This window comes from Arvicola amphibius, chromosome 10 (assembly GCF_903992535.2).
Source record: "Arvicola amphibius chromosome 10, mArvAmp1.2, whole genome shotgun sequence".
Taxonomy (NCBI): Eukaryota; Metazoa; Chordata; class Mammalia; order Rodentia; family Cricetidae; genus Arvicola; species Arvicola amphibius.
Genome location: NC_052056.1, coordinates 101916422 through 101932940, shown reverse-complemented (window position 1 = coordinate 101932940; position 16519 = coordinate 101916422). Strand labels below are relative to the sequence as shown.

The 16519-nt window shown below is 49.7% G+C and overlaps 1 protein-coding gene across 3 annotated transcripts in view; it reads right to left on the bottom strand.

Annotated features, from left to right (window-relative positions):
* Positions 1 to 2190: 2190 nt before the first annotated feature.
* The window catches only part of Daglb (diacylglycerol lipase beta), a 35934-nt gene continuing 21605 nt past the window's right edge, over positions 2191 to 16519 (bottom strand). For 2 of the 3 annotated variants that reach the window (XM_038346773.1, XM_038346775.1), the window contains 9 exons: positions 14360 to 14486; positions 13296 to 13379; positions 10875 to 10952; positions 7310 to 7390; positions 7094 to 7221; positions 5370 to 5438; positions 5220 to 5292; positions 3188 to 3435; positions 2191 to 3084 (listed from right to left, as the gene is read on the bottom strand). In XM_038346773.1, the coding sequence (XP_038202701.1) occupies positions 2886 to 3084; positions 3188 to 3435; positions 5220 to 5292; positions 5370 to 5438; positions 7094 to 7221; positions 7310 to 7390; positions 10875 to 10952; positions 13296 to 13379; positions 14360 to 14486 (1087 nt within the window). In that variant the 3' untranslated portion in view covers positions 2191 to 2885. The remainder of the gene's footprint in view (positions 3085 to 3187; positions 3436 to 5219; positions 5293 to 5369; positions 5439 to 7093; positions 7222 to 7309; positions 7391 to 10874; positions 10953 to 13295; positions 13380 to 14359; positions 14487 to 16519) is intronic. The other variant, XM_038346774.1, reaches the window with a different exon arrangement.

Sequence of the window (16519 nt, the reverse complement as noted above, 5' to 3'; positions counted from 1 at the left end):
CAGGGTAGACCACGTCGTGATCTTGGGGAACCCAAACATGCACTGTTAATGCAGCCAGTTAGAATTGGCTTTCACTGGCGATTCTTGTACTTTGAACCTTTAAAAGTTACAGTTCTTGTGTGTGTATGAACGTGGCACAGCACGTGTGGGCAGAGGACGGCCTTCAGGAGTCATGCCCTTTCCACCCAGGGACTCAAGTCGGGCTGGCAGGCTTGGCGGTGGGTACCCTTACCTACTGAGCCATCTTTTCTGGTCCCAAACCAAGCTACCTTCCTTCCTTTCTTGAGAGTCTCTCACTATGTAGTGTTGGCTGCCCTCTGCCTCCCTAGTGCTGTGTGATTAAGGGACTGTGCCACCGCACCCAGCTCCAAAACTTTTTTTAACCAGAGTTAAACAGGCAGTTTAAAAACACAGCAGTAAATGCTTATTATAAGGACATGAGCTCTGCCTGACCCATTCCAGAGGCAGGACTTCATCCTTCATTTTTTTCAAAGATTTATGAGTGCTTGCTCAAATGTCCTTATCACTAGGATGCAGTGCCCACAGGATCAGCAGGCGGCTTTGAATCTCCTGGGTCTAAAGATACAGGTGGTTGTGAGCTGCCATGTGGGAGCTGGAAACCAGCTGTGGGTCCTCTGCCAAGAGCAAGTGCTTTTAGCTGTTCTGGCTCTCACTCTGTAGACCAGGCTGATGGTAGAACGCACAGATCTGCTGGTGGCTGTCTCCTGAATGACGGAATTAAAAGGTATGTGGCATGTCTGGCTGTTTCCCCAGTCTAAATTTTTACCGCAATGTTCAGCCACAGCTCTTGATCCAATAAGGATGTGAGGGACGAGGTCTCCCCAGTGGCCCCAACGCCATCATCTACATTCTTTCCAAACATTGAGTGTCCAGCAGACGTGATTTTATAAGTACACTTGAGGCTGTATCCAGTGATAACGAACTTGGCCTCACCCACACTTCGGTTTCCTTAGGATAATGCTTAAATCTTTTTATTGTGGAGAGTTTGACTAAACTTCCTGGCATATTGAAATCTGAAATGTAAAGTGTGTGTGCACACGTCTGTAGAGACCAGCCCCAGGTGATGCTCCATTTTTCTGAAGACAGGCTCTGTCACTGAAACTGCTGGGGTTTACCTGTCTGATGCCCTAGGGGCCTTCCTGTCTCCCTCTCCAGCGGTTTGGGTTTGAGCTTACGTCCTCAAGCGAGACTACTGACCAAGTCATCTGGGGCCCTTCTGTTGAATCCTAAGATACTTTATTTTGATCAGTTTGCATTTTGCCACATCTCAGAATCCTCTGGCCACCAAATCTTTGTATCCTACACAACTCCAGTCTAATGTCCCTCATTTTTTCTCTGAGGGCCTTCATCTCAACAGAAGCCATTCTACTGGGGGATACTCTCTGGGTCTAAAATTACTGGAATTTCCTTGGGGTTTCGGTTTTGGGTTATTTTTGTTCTTTGGGATGGGGGGGGTCTCATTATATAGCTCTGGTTGTACTGGAACTCACTCTGTTGACCAGGCTGGCCTCACAGGTACTGCCTGCCTGTTGCATGTGCCTCCCAACTGCTGAGATTAAAGGTATGTGCCACTATGCCCAGTCCCTTAAGATTTCTTTCCAAAGATATTTGTTTCTTTCCTCGATTTTTTTTTTTTCGCTATAACTAGGGTGTGTACTCTTTTTTGAGACAGAGTCTCACTATGGTATGGTCCTTTCTGGCCTAGAACTATGCAGACCTTGAGCTCACAGAAAATGGCCTGCCTCTGCTTCAGAATATTGGGATTAAAGGTGTGCGCCACTGTACTTGGCAGGTGTATTTTATTAATATATCTTGTAAGTTTTCCCTTTAGTCTTTCTAGCTCCCTTTTGGGGTTTTGTTTGGAGTCAGCATCTTGAGTTAGCATATTGTTAAGTAGCTAAGTGTGACCTCCCGTTCCTGGTCCTCCTGCCCCCCTCCCCCCCATTCTAAGTGCTGGGAAAGCGGCTCAAGTCACCAACACATTTGGCATCTTTGTTTTCTGGACTTGGTAGACTCTTTGGAATATGGGCAGGTCTCAGTTGCCAGAGTTACAAAACAACTTGATTTTCTATAAAAAGGCTACCTAGGTACAGTGGTACTTGTCAGCTCCAAGAGGCTAATGCAGGGAATTCCTGTCCCCCAGTAATACAGACCTTCCCATGCAGTCACTGATGGTGTATCAATTACTTTATTTTAAAAAATCCTGAGCCCAACACCTGGCTCCAGAGCTAGAATAATGTGAGAATTAAGCATTCATGAAAGTTAAGCAGTCAGTTCACGTTGTACAAATGGAGCCACAGTGGCTCAGAGGACGCTCCGGCTGCCCTTAGTGCCGCACGAACGCCGGCGAAGACTATAAAGTGCACACCTGTCGTCTTAGAGTCAGACTTGTAAACAATGGGATGGGTTCCTGGCAGAGGTTGAAGTGCTAGAGATTCACCAAGGGTCTTCATATGTGGAGTTCTCAGGTAGCTAAAGGAGGCTTGCTCCACAAACTGTCCCAGAAGTCCTAACACCTCTGCGTGTTCCCGACTCCTGATCCTAGTAATACTGTGGTTAAAAATGGTTTTATAGGTTGATGGTGGCGGCGCATGCCTTTAATCCCAGGCAGTTGGCTCTCTGAGTTTGAGGCTGGCCTGGTCTACAGATGGAGTTCCAGAACAGCCAGGGCTCCATAGAAACGCTGTCTTAAGAAAAAAGTTTCTATGAATTGTATGGTCATACTGTTGCCCATTCTACAGGGACCCACCAGCTCACTGTTGACAGGAACCACCACACCGCCTCACAGAAGCCACTCACATTCAGTAAGTCTAAAGGGAGGGGGAGCGCAAGCCCACTGTGCTGGGGAGTGTCCACGAGCGGGGTTAGGCCACAGCTGCAGGAGGGCCCCCTTGTCCCGGGCAGGAGACACAGGCTGTTCTGTCCGCGACTACTCTGTCCAGCGCCTGATTGACGATGTTAGGCAGGTGGTCAGTCAGCATCTTTGGGCCTATCAGGATCTTGCCAAATTCGGCTTCATGTGCCCACCTTGCCCTGTACCGGGCAGCAGAACAGCAGCCAAACCTTGAACAAAAGAGAACATGGGCTAGTGATGCTGCCCTTGAGCCAGGCTTCTGGCCACCCTCAGCGGATGAGCGTAGAGACCCACGTGCCTCCCTCCACTCACCTCCCCGAACCGCTCTCTTCTTCCAGGTGGATGATCCTGCCAGGTGGGTACAGAGGTGGGTACTTGGTGGGGGAGTCCAGTGGGGAGTCACTGGAGCTGTAGCCCGGGGAGCCTCGAGTCAGCAGGCTCTGCTCCCCAAGAAGAGGCTGAGTCAGGGCTCTCTGGTTGGCCTCGTCCAGTTCAGTTGGAGAGTTATCAGGGTTTCCTCCAAACAGTCCATACCAACAGCCATGCAGCAGGATCTTGTACTGAAAGGTGAGACCCAAGGGCAATATTGGTCCTGTGCTAGGTGGCAGCCCTCAGGGTTTAGCCTGTCCTTCCACAACCACAGGTCATGAGTGAGGCCTGTGCCAAGAACCCATCATATGTGCAACAACAGTTAAAAAACAAATCATACGTGTATTTTGAAAGTTATTTTTAGGCCGGGCGGTGGTGGCGCATGCCTTTAATCCCAGCACTCTGTAATGGCAGGCAGATATCTTGAGTTCGAGGCTGGCCTGCTCTACATATCGAGTTTCAGGACAGCCAGGGTTACATAGAAACCTGGTCTCAAAAACACCAGAAAAAGCTCTTGGGAGACAGAGGCTGGAGGATCTCTGTGATTTCAAGGCCAGCCTGGTCTACAGAGTTTCAGAACAGCCAGAGCTACACAGAGAGACCCTGGTTCAAAAAAATAAAACCAAAATAAGGTAAAACAAAATCTGGCGGTGGTGGTGTACACTTTTAACCCCATCACTTGGAAGGCAGAATCAAGTGGATCTCTGAGTTCAAGGTCAGCCTGGTCTACAGAATAAGTTCCAAGACAGCCAGGGCTAGACAGAGAGACCCTGTTTTGACTTCCCTCCCCCACAAAAAATCCAACCCAAAACAACAACAAAAACAAACTTAGATGTCTGATAAGAAGTGAATATTAAAATTCAGCCGGGCGGTGGTGGCACATGCCTTTAATCCCAGCACTCTGGAGGCAGAGACAGGGAATCTCTGAGTTCAAGGCCAGCCTGGTCTACAAGAGCTAGTTCCAGGACTGGCTCCAAAGCTATACAGAGAAACCATTTTGCAAAAAAAAAGTGAATATTAAAATTCTTATAAACAATAAAATTGAAAAGGTAAAGCACCTGTAGTCCCATTACACAGATAAAACCACACTTCAGCATATACTTTTTTGAATATTGTCAAGATTCCCACTGATACATACCTGTTCTTTAAGAATGCTGTTTTTAATCCTACTTATTTTGTGTGTTCCTGTGGTGGCATGCCATGTGTGTGTGTGTGCGTGTGTTTGGGGGGGGGGGGGGGCATAGGACAAAAGGAGCTGGCTGTCTACCCCCTGGGTTCCAGGGACTGGACTCCGACTGGGCTTAGTGCCACATGCCAAACCCGCTGTCTCGCTGCCCCCCCCTTTTCAAACTTACCCCAATAGCAGGCAATGAAACTAGGGCCTCGAGCATGCTGGGCAACTGTTCTACCACTGGGCTCTAGCCCCTGCCCCCTCCTTGGCTTCCTTTTCCTCTTGGCCTCAGATTTTTGGCAGTCCTACCTCAGTCTCGCAGCAGCTGGATTAGAGGCCAACACCATTACACCACCTCATGGCTGTCAGCTCCTATTGGCTAATACACTTTCTCTTTTCCTGTGTGTGTAGGTTTGAACCTAGAACCTCCTGAAGGCTAGGGAAGTGCTCTACCACTGAGCTACACTCTCAAGTCTCTGCCATTAAATTTTCCCCTTACATTTACTTAGCTAATTGTATGCGTGTGGAGATGAGGACTTCAGGGAGGTCCTCCCCTTCCACCATGAGGACTGAATGCAGGTCAGTCTAGCAGCAAACGCCTTTCCCCACAGAGCCATCTTGCCAGCTCCCTAGAACCTGTTAAGAGTCCGTCTGTGTGGGCCTTACTGGAAGCCTGGGCCATGTGACTGAGAGCACAGAGGAGATGGGCAAGGGTTTCTTTCCTAAGTGCCGCTCTGTGACTCCTGCACACAGAATCCCAGACACGGAGGAGACCCTCGCGTCTAACCCTGGCTGAGCGCTTACCTTCGGCTTGTTGCAGTTAGCGATCACTCGCAGGATCCTTCTCTTCAGGTCCTCCATGTTGGTCACACTTAACCTGGTTAGTAAAAAATAATCTCAGTACCTGGTGTTGCCAATGACCCCGACCCCGTGGGCCACTTGAGGGACACCGACCTGGGGATGACATCCATTCCTAGGATGAGTGACACGATGAAGTCCTTGGAGTGTTCGTAGAGGGACCTGCTAGAAGTTCAAGTGAGAGACAAGCTAAGTCAGTCTAGGTTCTGTTGCTGCGGGCTTCAGAGAGAATAAACAGCTGCCAGGGCAGAGGTTGGTGTCACATTCCAATCTTCTAACGGAGAAACGTGACATGGGGACCCCAGGGCATAGGACAGCTAAATCACCAAATGATCCCTGTGACACAATCTACTGAGGTGCCCTGGCAATATACGAGCAGGCAGAGGTAAAAGGCTAGCCACTGCAGTGTGTATCTGCAGGATAGAAGCTGGCCCAGTGCGCTCAGGCCTGTGATTCCAGACACTCGGAGGGAGGGTAAGGCAAGAAGACCGACCTACCAGGGCTAGACTGGATTCAAGGCTAGGTAGCCTGTATTCCCATCTAGCACTTAAGGAGTAGAGGGAGAAGGACTGAGAATTGGGACTAGCCTGGGCTACACAGTTAAGACCCTATCTAGAAATCACTAAAAGGTAAATATGTGAATAAAATACAAAGGTGAAAGTCATCTGAGAAATGCCTACTTCTGGTGTGCGAGACAATGAGGACAGAAAACAGCGTGAATACTAGCTTTACAGAATTGTCTGGAACTATGTTGATACCCTGTATGCTAAACTAGAAAAGTTAAATAATAAAAGCAGTCCCTAAAATCAAGCTCATAGTGTGTTTTTCATACTGAGCAGGGTTCTGTTCTGAAGCACACCTATAGTCTCAGCCCTTGGGAGACTGAGGCAGGAAGATCATCAAGAGCCTGAGGCTAGCCTGGGCTACATGAGATCTAGGCCAGGTTTGGCTACACTGTAAGACTGTCTCATCAAAACCAAAAAGCAAACCCACAGTATTTCTGCATTGCTCCTATTTTTCTGGCACGAACTTTACCTCACCTGACGAGTTCTTTACGTTATTTTCAGCTAATCAGTGCAGGCGGAAAGGAAGCCCACTTTCCATTCCCTGCTCTCTGAGAAAGTCCATCTAAGGAAATGGCTGTTACTGCCAACACTAAGGGGTGAGATGATGACAGTGAGTGTGGCCAACAGGAAGTATGTGTAGTGCTAACACCATGCCCTCTGAATCAGATCTAATCTTCAGTGACCTTTTACCAGGGGTGACGGTGCACATCTTTAATCCCAGCACTCAGAGGAGGCAGAGGCAGGTTGATGTCTATGAGTTCAACTTCAAGCAAAGGCTACATAACGAGACCCTGTTTCACAAACAAAAATCAAGCTGGGTGGTAGTGGCGGCGCACGCCTTTAATCCCAGTATTTAGGAGACAGAGGCAGGCGGATCTCTTGAGTTTGAGGCCAGCCTGGGCTAGGCAGGAAATTAGAGCTCTTGGCAGGGCTTCTCTAAGGACTGTAATTCTCTTGCCTCTGCCTTCTGAGTGCCTCCATCTTAGGCACGCAGAACCATGTTCAGTTCACATAGTCTCAGGGTCTAACCCGCCATGTGGCCGGAGAGAACCTTCACCTTGCAGCTTCTCCAGTGCTGGAGTCACAGCAGTAGGCCACCCCAGGCCTCAGAGATGCTAAGGGAGCTACCAACCAACCGGGCCACATGTCAGCACCACAGTGTGTCACAAGGAACTCCTGGGGAGGAAAGGTAATTAAGTTATGTAAATTGAAGAGCACCTGCTTGGCTTGTCCTGAAGGAGAGTGAAGCCTTACCTCAGGAGCCCCCTGGGTGGCGAGAAGGCATAAGCACGGACTTGTGGGTAGGCCCTCCGGAGCATGATGGCTAGCAGGGCCGCAGCTCCGGCTCCTAGGCTGTGCCCCACCAGAACGAGCCGGTACTCCTAAGGGACAGAAGGCAGAGGGAGTTGAGGCCCAGGAGAACAGATGGACGTGACAGCAACAGAAAATAGAAAAATGAACCGATCTCACCGGGGCGACACTGAAGGCTTGGCTCAGAATCCCATCATTGACCAGTCTGCAGTAAATGTATCTGGCTGCTTGAGCAATTCCCTGAAGGAATAGATGGGGCGAGGTCAGCATGGCTGGGAAGGCAGTCTCTGGCCTACAGTTCACTGATACACTCTGGGCCTGTGTCCCAGAGGCTGGCTGCCAGGAAGTGGATGCTGGTATGTATTTAAGTCAGTGGGTGTCACCAGGAACACCCATTTATGCAGCAGGCATATCTGTAGTTCTGTGTGCTAGTCCGTAGCCGCACGACACATGACGCGAATCCTCTAAGGACTGGGGATTGAAGCTGGGGGCCCTAGTGTATGCTGGGCAAGCAATCTACCACTGAATTACACCAGACCCTTTAGAACTTATTTTTATGGGCTGGAGAAATAGATCAATGATCAAAAGTGCTTCTGTCAGACCAGAGTTCAGTTCCTCGCACCCTCATTAGGTAGCCCACAGGCACCAGTTTGAGGGGATCTGTTCCCCAATTCTGGTCTCCGTGGGCATGTGCACATGGACACACACACATAAATATGTCTAAAAGGTATTATTTTTTTGAGATGGTTTTAAAGTTGCCAGTCTGGCTCTCAATTTGATATGTAAGTCAGCCAGGCCTTGCACTTTGTGTGTGTGTGTGGTGTCTTCAAATTGAACGATCACAAACCAAAGAAAGCAGAGGGCCTTGAGAAAGCTATTTATTAGTGCTTTGAGCTCTTCGAGCTACAGCTGACAGAGGAAGAGCGCAATTTAGGGTGGGGCACACTTAGAGGTTATGTGGTAACGAAAGACCCCCAAAGTGAGCCAGGAGCTCTGGTTTTGTGGATTACTCTTTTTCTTTTCTTTTTAATTTTTTGAAACTGGAGTTACAGACAGTTGTGAGCTGTTATGTCGGTTCTGAGAGTTGAACCCTGGTCCTCTGGAAGAGCAGCTAGTGTTTATAACTGCTGAGCCGTCTCTCCAGCCCCGTGGCTAACTCTTAGTCGGCAATGAATGCCCCACCACATGAGGGTGATGTTGTACAGGAGAACCAAACAGAACTGTTTCCAGAGAGCTCTGTTAAAGTCTGGTTGCCTGTTTAACAGCAAACAGAATACGGCTGGTAGTGATAACAAAGATACAGAAGAATAAAAAACTACTTTGGGGGCCAGAGAGGTGGCTCAGGAGTTAAGAGCATTTGCTGCTCTTGCAGAGAGAAACCAGTTTCAATCTCCAGCTCCTGGACCAGGTGAGTCACCCCTGCCTGTAGATCTAATGCCAGGCATCTGATGCCCTCTTCTGGCCTGGGTGGTCACTGCAAACATATGGCACCCATACAAGCAGGCGCGTGTGCACCCAGAGAAATAAAAACACCATTTAAAAAGACACTATTTTGAGAACTACAGCAAGACTGAAATGAGTTATGAAAGACAGGCAGAACGGGAAAAAGGAGGATTTTCTTATTTATTTATTTACAAGAGGAGGCTGTTTACAGCCTCCGACTCACATGTCGCCAAGCCTTAAGCTTCCAAGTCTCCTACTGCTGCCCCCTGAGTGCTGAAGGTGTGCACCACCACACCCAGTTCATGTGATGCTGGGCACTGAACCCCGGGCTCCATACATGCTGAGCAAACACTCTACTGACTTGGCCACACCCCTGGCCCTGTTCTAGTAGTATCTGGTGATCATAAACAGTTGCTAACACGACTGTTCAAAATAACAATATCATTAATGGGTACAGCTCTGAAGAAGGCCACCCCACCCTCCGTCTCTCTCCCTCCCTCTCTCCTCTCTCTCTCTCTCTCTCTCTCTCGTGTGTGTGTACATTAGTGTTCATGTACACGAGTGTGGACTCACACTTGTCACGGCAGGCAAGTGCAGGTCTGAGGACACCCCCGGTGTTGGGCCTTGCCTTTAACTTCAGACGTGTTCTTGTTGTTAGCCTCTGTCTATGCTGGTCGGTTCTAGAGCTCCTGGGGATTCCGCATCTCCATCTTCCCAGAGTGGAGACTGCAGGTGCCCACTTATTGTTTAAACTGTGCTGGCCAGGCAGCATGGCCCAGACTCAGTCTGCTTCCACCCATCCAGTGCTGACATCACAGATGCGCACTGCCATGCCCAACTTTTACACATGAGTGCTAGAGATCCAAATTTAGATCCTCACATCTGCCTGGCCAGCACCTCACCCGCTGAGCCATTTCCCTGGCCCCATTCAACTAAACAGATTTAAACACCCAATCTAGGTTTAGGGAGACCCTATCTCAAAATATAAGGTGGGAAGCAACTGGAAAGACAGCCGGCATCAACCTCTGATCTTCATATGCACATATACACACATGTACGTGAACCTGTACACACAGAGGAACACACACACACAAAGATGGACACTAGAAGACGCAACCTCACAAGGAGAGAGGGTAGAATATCAGAGCTGGGAGTGGGGCCGTTAGCGTTTAGTAAGCCCAGAGCCAACATCAGGGTTCATCAAAAATTATGGTATAGACAGAAAAGATGGGCACACAACATTGTACAAACCCATGATGGTAATGACCTGAAATATCACAAACGGTTAAAATGATAAATGTAGTGCACTCATCCAGCATCCACATATCCATCTACCATTCATCTATCCCTCCATCTACCCGCCCACCCACCCACCCACCACCTGCCCATCCATCCACCCACCCACCCATCCATCGTTCATGTATCTGTCTTCCCATCTATCATATGTTTTTTTGGTTTGTTGAGAGAAGGTTTCACTACATAGCTCACAGTGGCCTGGACCTTGCTATGTAGCCAAATCCAGCCTGAAACTAACTCATGGTCCTCCTACCTAAGACTCCATGTCTGGAGTTATTACACTTACTTTACAATATTTAAAAACCATTTCATATGCACACATCCATCTGAGGTGGGGTTTTCCTCCTCCAAGAGGAACTCTGCCCCACTCACCCCCACAGAAAAGGAAGAGAGAAACAGAAGTAGGCTCTGGCCACATCCACAGAGAACTTGTGGGAGGGAGCTGTCCATCCAGCCTGTGCCGCCCACAAGGCTGCAGCTCTTGCTCTGCTGCTCTGGCTGGACCAAGCATTTTCCCACGAAGATATCAGACTTTAATTAGAGGGAAAGTGACGGGCTACAGTTCAGTTACTAGATGCTTGCCCAGCCTGCATCAGACTCTGGGTTCCATCCTAACCTGGAATCCTCATATTCAGACAGTGGACGCGAGAGGAAAGCGAGTTAGCGATGGGTCAGCCTGGGCTACATGGGACTCTTGCCTAAAAAAAGGAGGCTGAGGCTGGGTGGTGGTGGCACTCCCAAGTGCTTTTAATCTCAGCACCTGGGAGGCAGGGGAAGGTGGATCTCTGTGAGTTCAAGGCCAGCCTGGTCTACAAAGTGAGTTCCAGGACAACCAGGGCTACACAGAGAAATCCTGTCTTGAAAAACCAGAAGAAAAAAAAGAGGGAAGGAAAGACAGCCCCCCTCAAGTGTTGATCTGGCAGGCCATCCTCCGGCTCAGCCACGTTACTCCACCTCTGAGATGTTCCTCTCAACACAAACATACCTTGTGGGCCACACAGTCCTGCAGCTCAGCATCCAGCTCGAGGTTCTCACTCTCTGCAGACAGGTCAGTCAGGACATCCTGGGAATGTGGGCACAGCAATGTCAGCCTGTGAAGCTGCACGGCGGGTGAAGGTGGCATGTGTGGGGACTGAGGACAGGGACACCAGAGAGGTCAGGCTGCTGAGAGAGATGTGTCCAGCCTCAGCTGGCGGGTTGCCAGGCAGCAATGGCGGTGATAGAAGGGACATCTAGAAACACCTTTGTCTTGCACACTGTAACCTAAGGATCTTCCCAGCCCAGAGTACAGATTAGGGTTTGAGCAAAGCCCCGTTTCTGCCCTGGAACACACACACAATGGTTCACTAAACAACAAAGATGCTGACAGGATGAGTGGCCGGGCTGAACCTGGAGGGAAGCGGAATAACCATCCTCCCTGGGCTCCGTGCTGTTTTAGTTTCTGTTTGTGGACTGGCTTTGAGCTCCTCTACCTCCCATGCTGGGACTGTAGGCATGTACCACATGCCCGGCTTACTTCTACAAGCGACCCACTGAGGACACCTGGCACTCTTAGTGCTGTGTACAGACTGGGACTAGGAAAGGGTGGACAGGCAGATCAGAGAGCACCCACCAGGCTGGCAGGGAACGAGCACTCGGAGGAAAGTCGTGTGCAATGGAGGTTTCCGGAGGAGGAAGGAAGACACTGAGACCTGAGCACAGCATAGAGGAGAGACTGGAGCAGGCTGTGCTGGGTGCACGCTTTCGTTCCAGCACTTGGGGACACTGAGCAAGGAGTAATGGGCAATACTAATAATAGATAATGGGCTGAACTCCTGCCTTCCACAAGGTATGTTAAGTGCTCTGCCTGAGTCTCTGAAAGGGAGATACCAGGCAGGTGCTCCCCCGCTGCATTATATGGCCAGGAATCTTTTCTTAGCCCAGGCCTCACGATGTAGCTTTGGCTGGCCTAGAACTCACTCAGTAGACCAGGCTGGCCTCTAACTCTCAGAGATCTGCCTGCCTCTGCCACCCAAGGGGTAGAATTAAAGTTGTGGCACTAGCATGTCCAGCCCAGCCCTCTTTATTATTATTTCTTTATGTGTTTACATGTGTGTCTGTATACCATATGCATGCCTGAACCCCTGGAAATGGAGTTACAGACAATTGTGAACTGCTATGTCGGTGCTGGGAATCGAACTTAGATCCTCTGAAAGAACAGTCAGTGCTCTAGGGCTGAGCCATCTCTCCAGCCCTGTTTTATTTTGATATAGGGTCTAAGTTGCTCAGGCTGACCCTAAATTTAAAATTCTGTTTCAGCCTTCAAAGTGTCTGGATTCTAGGCCTGTGCTGCACACTCAGCAGTCACACTGGTCCTTCCTGGGCACGCCTAGAAGAACCAGGAAGTGAGAGTGGGGGTGGCAGAGAAGAAACCAGAGAGCAGATGCTGAAAGAGGGAAGAGAGCGGGACAAGTGGAGGCGGGAGGGGACTGGAGGTGGACAAGGGGCTCGCTGCGCCCAGAAGAGGCAGCACATGGTGACTGGAGGAAGGGAGGGCCTGAGAGAACCCCCAAAAGGAACTGAGAGTACGTGACTATTTTTTTTAAGTCTTTGTGTGTTGTGTATGTGTGCGTGTACACGTTTGTGTATGAATGCAGGTGCACGTGTGCCACGGCCCAGGTACAGCGGTCAGATCGGAGATGCACTCCATGTCAGCCGGTGTAGACTCCAGGCTACCTGACCCTTGGGATTCCAGAGTCTCCTGTTTTCATCTCCCATTCTGCTGCTGGAGAGCTGGGACCACAGACGCGGTACCGACCCTGGGTTTTACATGGGTTCCAGGGATTGTACGCAGATCCTCACCGTTCCCCTCAGCGCACTTTACCATCGAGCCATCTCCAAACTGCCCCTCCCACTTCTTCAAAATTCAGTCTTACTATGTAGCCCAAGCAGGACTCAAACTTGGAATCCTTCTGCCTCAGCCTCTGGAGGTGGGATTACGGGAGTGTCCTACCACACTGCCCAGCGTGTCTTCTCACGGAAGGCTGACCCCACCATCCCATCTGGCTCTGGGTGCAGGAATTAAGAGGGCGGGCTACCCAGGCTTGGGGTTCATCTAGGCACATCTAAGGAGGGTCAGCAGGAGGTGACCCAAGCAGGTGTCCCTGCAGAATGTCTCGGAATGTGTTGGCACCTCTGCCGCCAACAGCTGGCCACTAAGTGGGAACCACCTCCCCGTGCGTGTTCCATCAAGTCGGTGTTCCACAACCCACGCTCACTTCCTGGCTCCAGTGCTTCCCCTGGTTACCTCACACAGTGGCTTTCTCTGTTCCTAACAAAGATTTCCTCTGCCCCAGCACCACCCGTGGCTCACTCTCTGCTCCCCGACAGTGCCCAGATCTGAGTCTGTCAAACACGGCGGCACTACCTGGAGAGACATGGTCCCTCTCACAGCGACCACGACGGCCTCCTTTCTGTGATCCAGAACCACTATGAAGGGCAGCTCATAGACCTGGAAGAGAAGAAGCCAGCACAAGGCCTGACCCACGGGGACACAGAGCATCACCAACAACAAAGAAACCTGAGTTTCGGTGACCTGGTTACTCTATCCTCCTGCCTCAGCTTCCCAAGTGCTGGGATTATACACACCACCACAACTGGCAACTTCAGGAGTTTTGTTTTCTTTAAATTACATTTATAATGTGAGGGTGTGTGTGTGCATGTGTGTGTGCATGAGCATGTATGTGTCACAGCATGTGTGAAGAAATTAGAAGACAACCCGAGGGATTGTGAGGATCTATTGTGAGGATCCCAGAGATTGAACTCAGGTCCTCAGGCTGGGAGGCAGACAGCTTTACCCACTGTGTCATCTCACTAGCCCGACTGTAGAAGTCTTAGAAGTTCTGCCAAGAGATTCTGTGGCTCACAGAGTCTGAAAACAGTTGCCCTCCACCAGGTTTTGGAGTAGAGAAGGGGTTGGAGAGCTCTGAGCAATGCTAACCACAGATTTGAAGGTGGTAGGCAGGTAGGGGTGTGTGTGTATGTGCATGCGTGCGTGCGTGCGTGCGTGTGTGTGTGTGTGTGTGTGTGTGTGTGTACACGCACATACACTCATGTGTGACTTCCATTCCAGGCCTTGTGGTACAGGCTTGTGTCCCAGATGTTTAAGAAGCTGAGGCTGAGGCTGAAGAAAATTCAACGGCTATTTGGGTCACAGACTGAGCTCTGGGCCAGCATATAGGCAACGTAGGACATCTCAAAATAAAAAGTAAAAAGGAGGCTGGGGATCAGGAAGATGATTCAGTGACTGAGATACTCACTGCTAAGCCTGATAACCTGAGTTCAAAACCCAGGACCCATATGCACGCATGCATTCATGTGCACACGGGGCGCACGAGCGTGTGCGCGCGCGCGCACACACACACACACTCCTACCACTAGATCCCAGAGGACTCTCGGACCCACATCTAGGCACCCCGTCTGAGACAGTACCTTGTCATGAAAGCTGATGTGAATGAAGTCCCTGTACTGCAGCCCGGTCGTCTTCAGGATGGAGGCAAAGTGGCAGTTGTGCTGGTCCCCTTCAACTGCATCATACTCCGTCTCTCTGCTTCTGCAACTGAAGGGAAGACAAAGAGCTGACTGCCAGTCTGGGCCCCTAGCCAGAGCACAGTCATCCCCCTCTAGGATTTATCTAGAAAATTCAGGGTGGGGGAGGGCCGACCACTTCTAAGACATTCTAACAGAACAGTTTCTCAAGTAGCAGGGAAGGGAATCCATGGTCTTGCGCATGGGGTAAACACTTTTTTACTGAGCTACATTCCTGACTCTTCTTTCCTTCCTTTCTTTCATGTCTCTATGTGTGTGCACACATGTGCATGTCCATTCATTCATTCATCTCTGTGTGTCTGTGTGTGCACATGTGCATGCCCATGCATTCATTAATTCATTCATTCATCTCTGTGTGTGTGTGTGCACATGTACATTCCCAGGCATTCATTCATTTTTCTCTCTGTGTGTGCACATGTGCAGGCCCATGCATTCATTAATTCATCTCTGTGTGTTTGTGTGTGCACATGTGCATGTCCATGCATTCATTCATTCCTCTGTTGTGTGTGTGCACATGTGCAGGCCCATGCATTCATTCATTTCTCTATTGTGTGTGTGCACATGTGCAGGCCCATGCATTCATTCATTTCTCTGTTGTGTGTGTGCACATGTGCAGGCCCATGCATTCATTCATTCATCTCTGTGTGTCTGTGTGTGCACATGTGCATGCCCATGCAGTCATTCATTCATTCATTCATTCATTCATCTCTGTGTGTGTGTGTGCACATGTGCAGGCCCATTCATTCATTCATTCATTCATTCATTCATTCATCCATTCATTCATTCATTCATCTCTGTGTGTTTATGTGTGCACATATGCATGCCCATGCATCCAGGGAGGCCAGAGGAGGTCATGGGATTTCCTACTCTGTCATTCTGTGTTAATTCCTTTGAGTCAGGGCTTCTCACTGAACTGGAGCTAGGCTGCAGGCCAGCAAGCCCCAGGGATCCTCCTGTCTCTCTACCTCACTCCCACCACGGGGGACACAGGCAGAGTCTGAACAATTTCATGTTCATGTGGATAAGGGGCTTTGAGCTCCAGGCCTCCTGCTTAAACATCAAGTACTTCACTGACCGAGCCACCTCTCCAGCCCCATTACCAGTAAAGATACAAGGATTGCCAATGTGACATCAGAAGCACTGGGGATCAAGCATGAGAACAAACTGCCCTGTGGCTGGGTTCAAAGGCTTGCAGAGGGTGAAAGTGACAGAAATACAATATGGGAAAGGTCATGCCAAATTTCTGTGTCGGGTCAAGAAAATGGCTCAGCAGGTAAAGGCACCTGCTGTCAAGTCTCATGACTTGGGATGAGATCTACATGACAGATGGAGAGAATAAACTCCTACAAGTTGTCCTCTGCTCTGACATCCATGGACACACACACCACACACACACACACACACACAAATGTAATTTAACTTTTTTTTCTTGAACTGTCAAACTTTCGACCAGGAAGTCCTGCAGGCCACAACACCCCAGAGGGATGGACGCCAAGCACTCAGATCTTGGTTTCTAATTAGCATCTCCACCTTGTAGGGTGAAGGGCAGAAACCACTCCAGGGCAAGCACAGGATGCAATTTCAACTCCTTTCATCAGGAACCTTCCATCAAAGCCAAGATGGCTTGGTGGGTAAAGGTGCGTGGTGAGTGATTTCACATGAGTTCCCTCCCAGAGCCCATGGTGAGGCAGGAGGAGGTCAGAAGACAGCACTGTCAGGAGCTGAATGCTGTCTTCTGACCTCTGCATGTTCGCTGTGGCATACACGTACCCACACACTTCTCAGGAGCATGTTAATGGTAAATAAAATCTGAAATATTTCCATCAGAAATGCAGGAAGAGGCCATGTGTGGTGGCATGAGCCTGTAATCCTAGCACTTGGGAAGCGGAGGCAGGAGGATCAGGAGTCTATGTCCTTGGCTACATGATATCCCGTCTCAAAATCACCAAAAAACAAAACAGGTAACTAGGGAAGTGCTCGGAAAGTGACAGGCACCCATCGAAAGGACACAGGAACCAGCCTGCACAGTCAGGCCGGGGCATG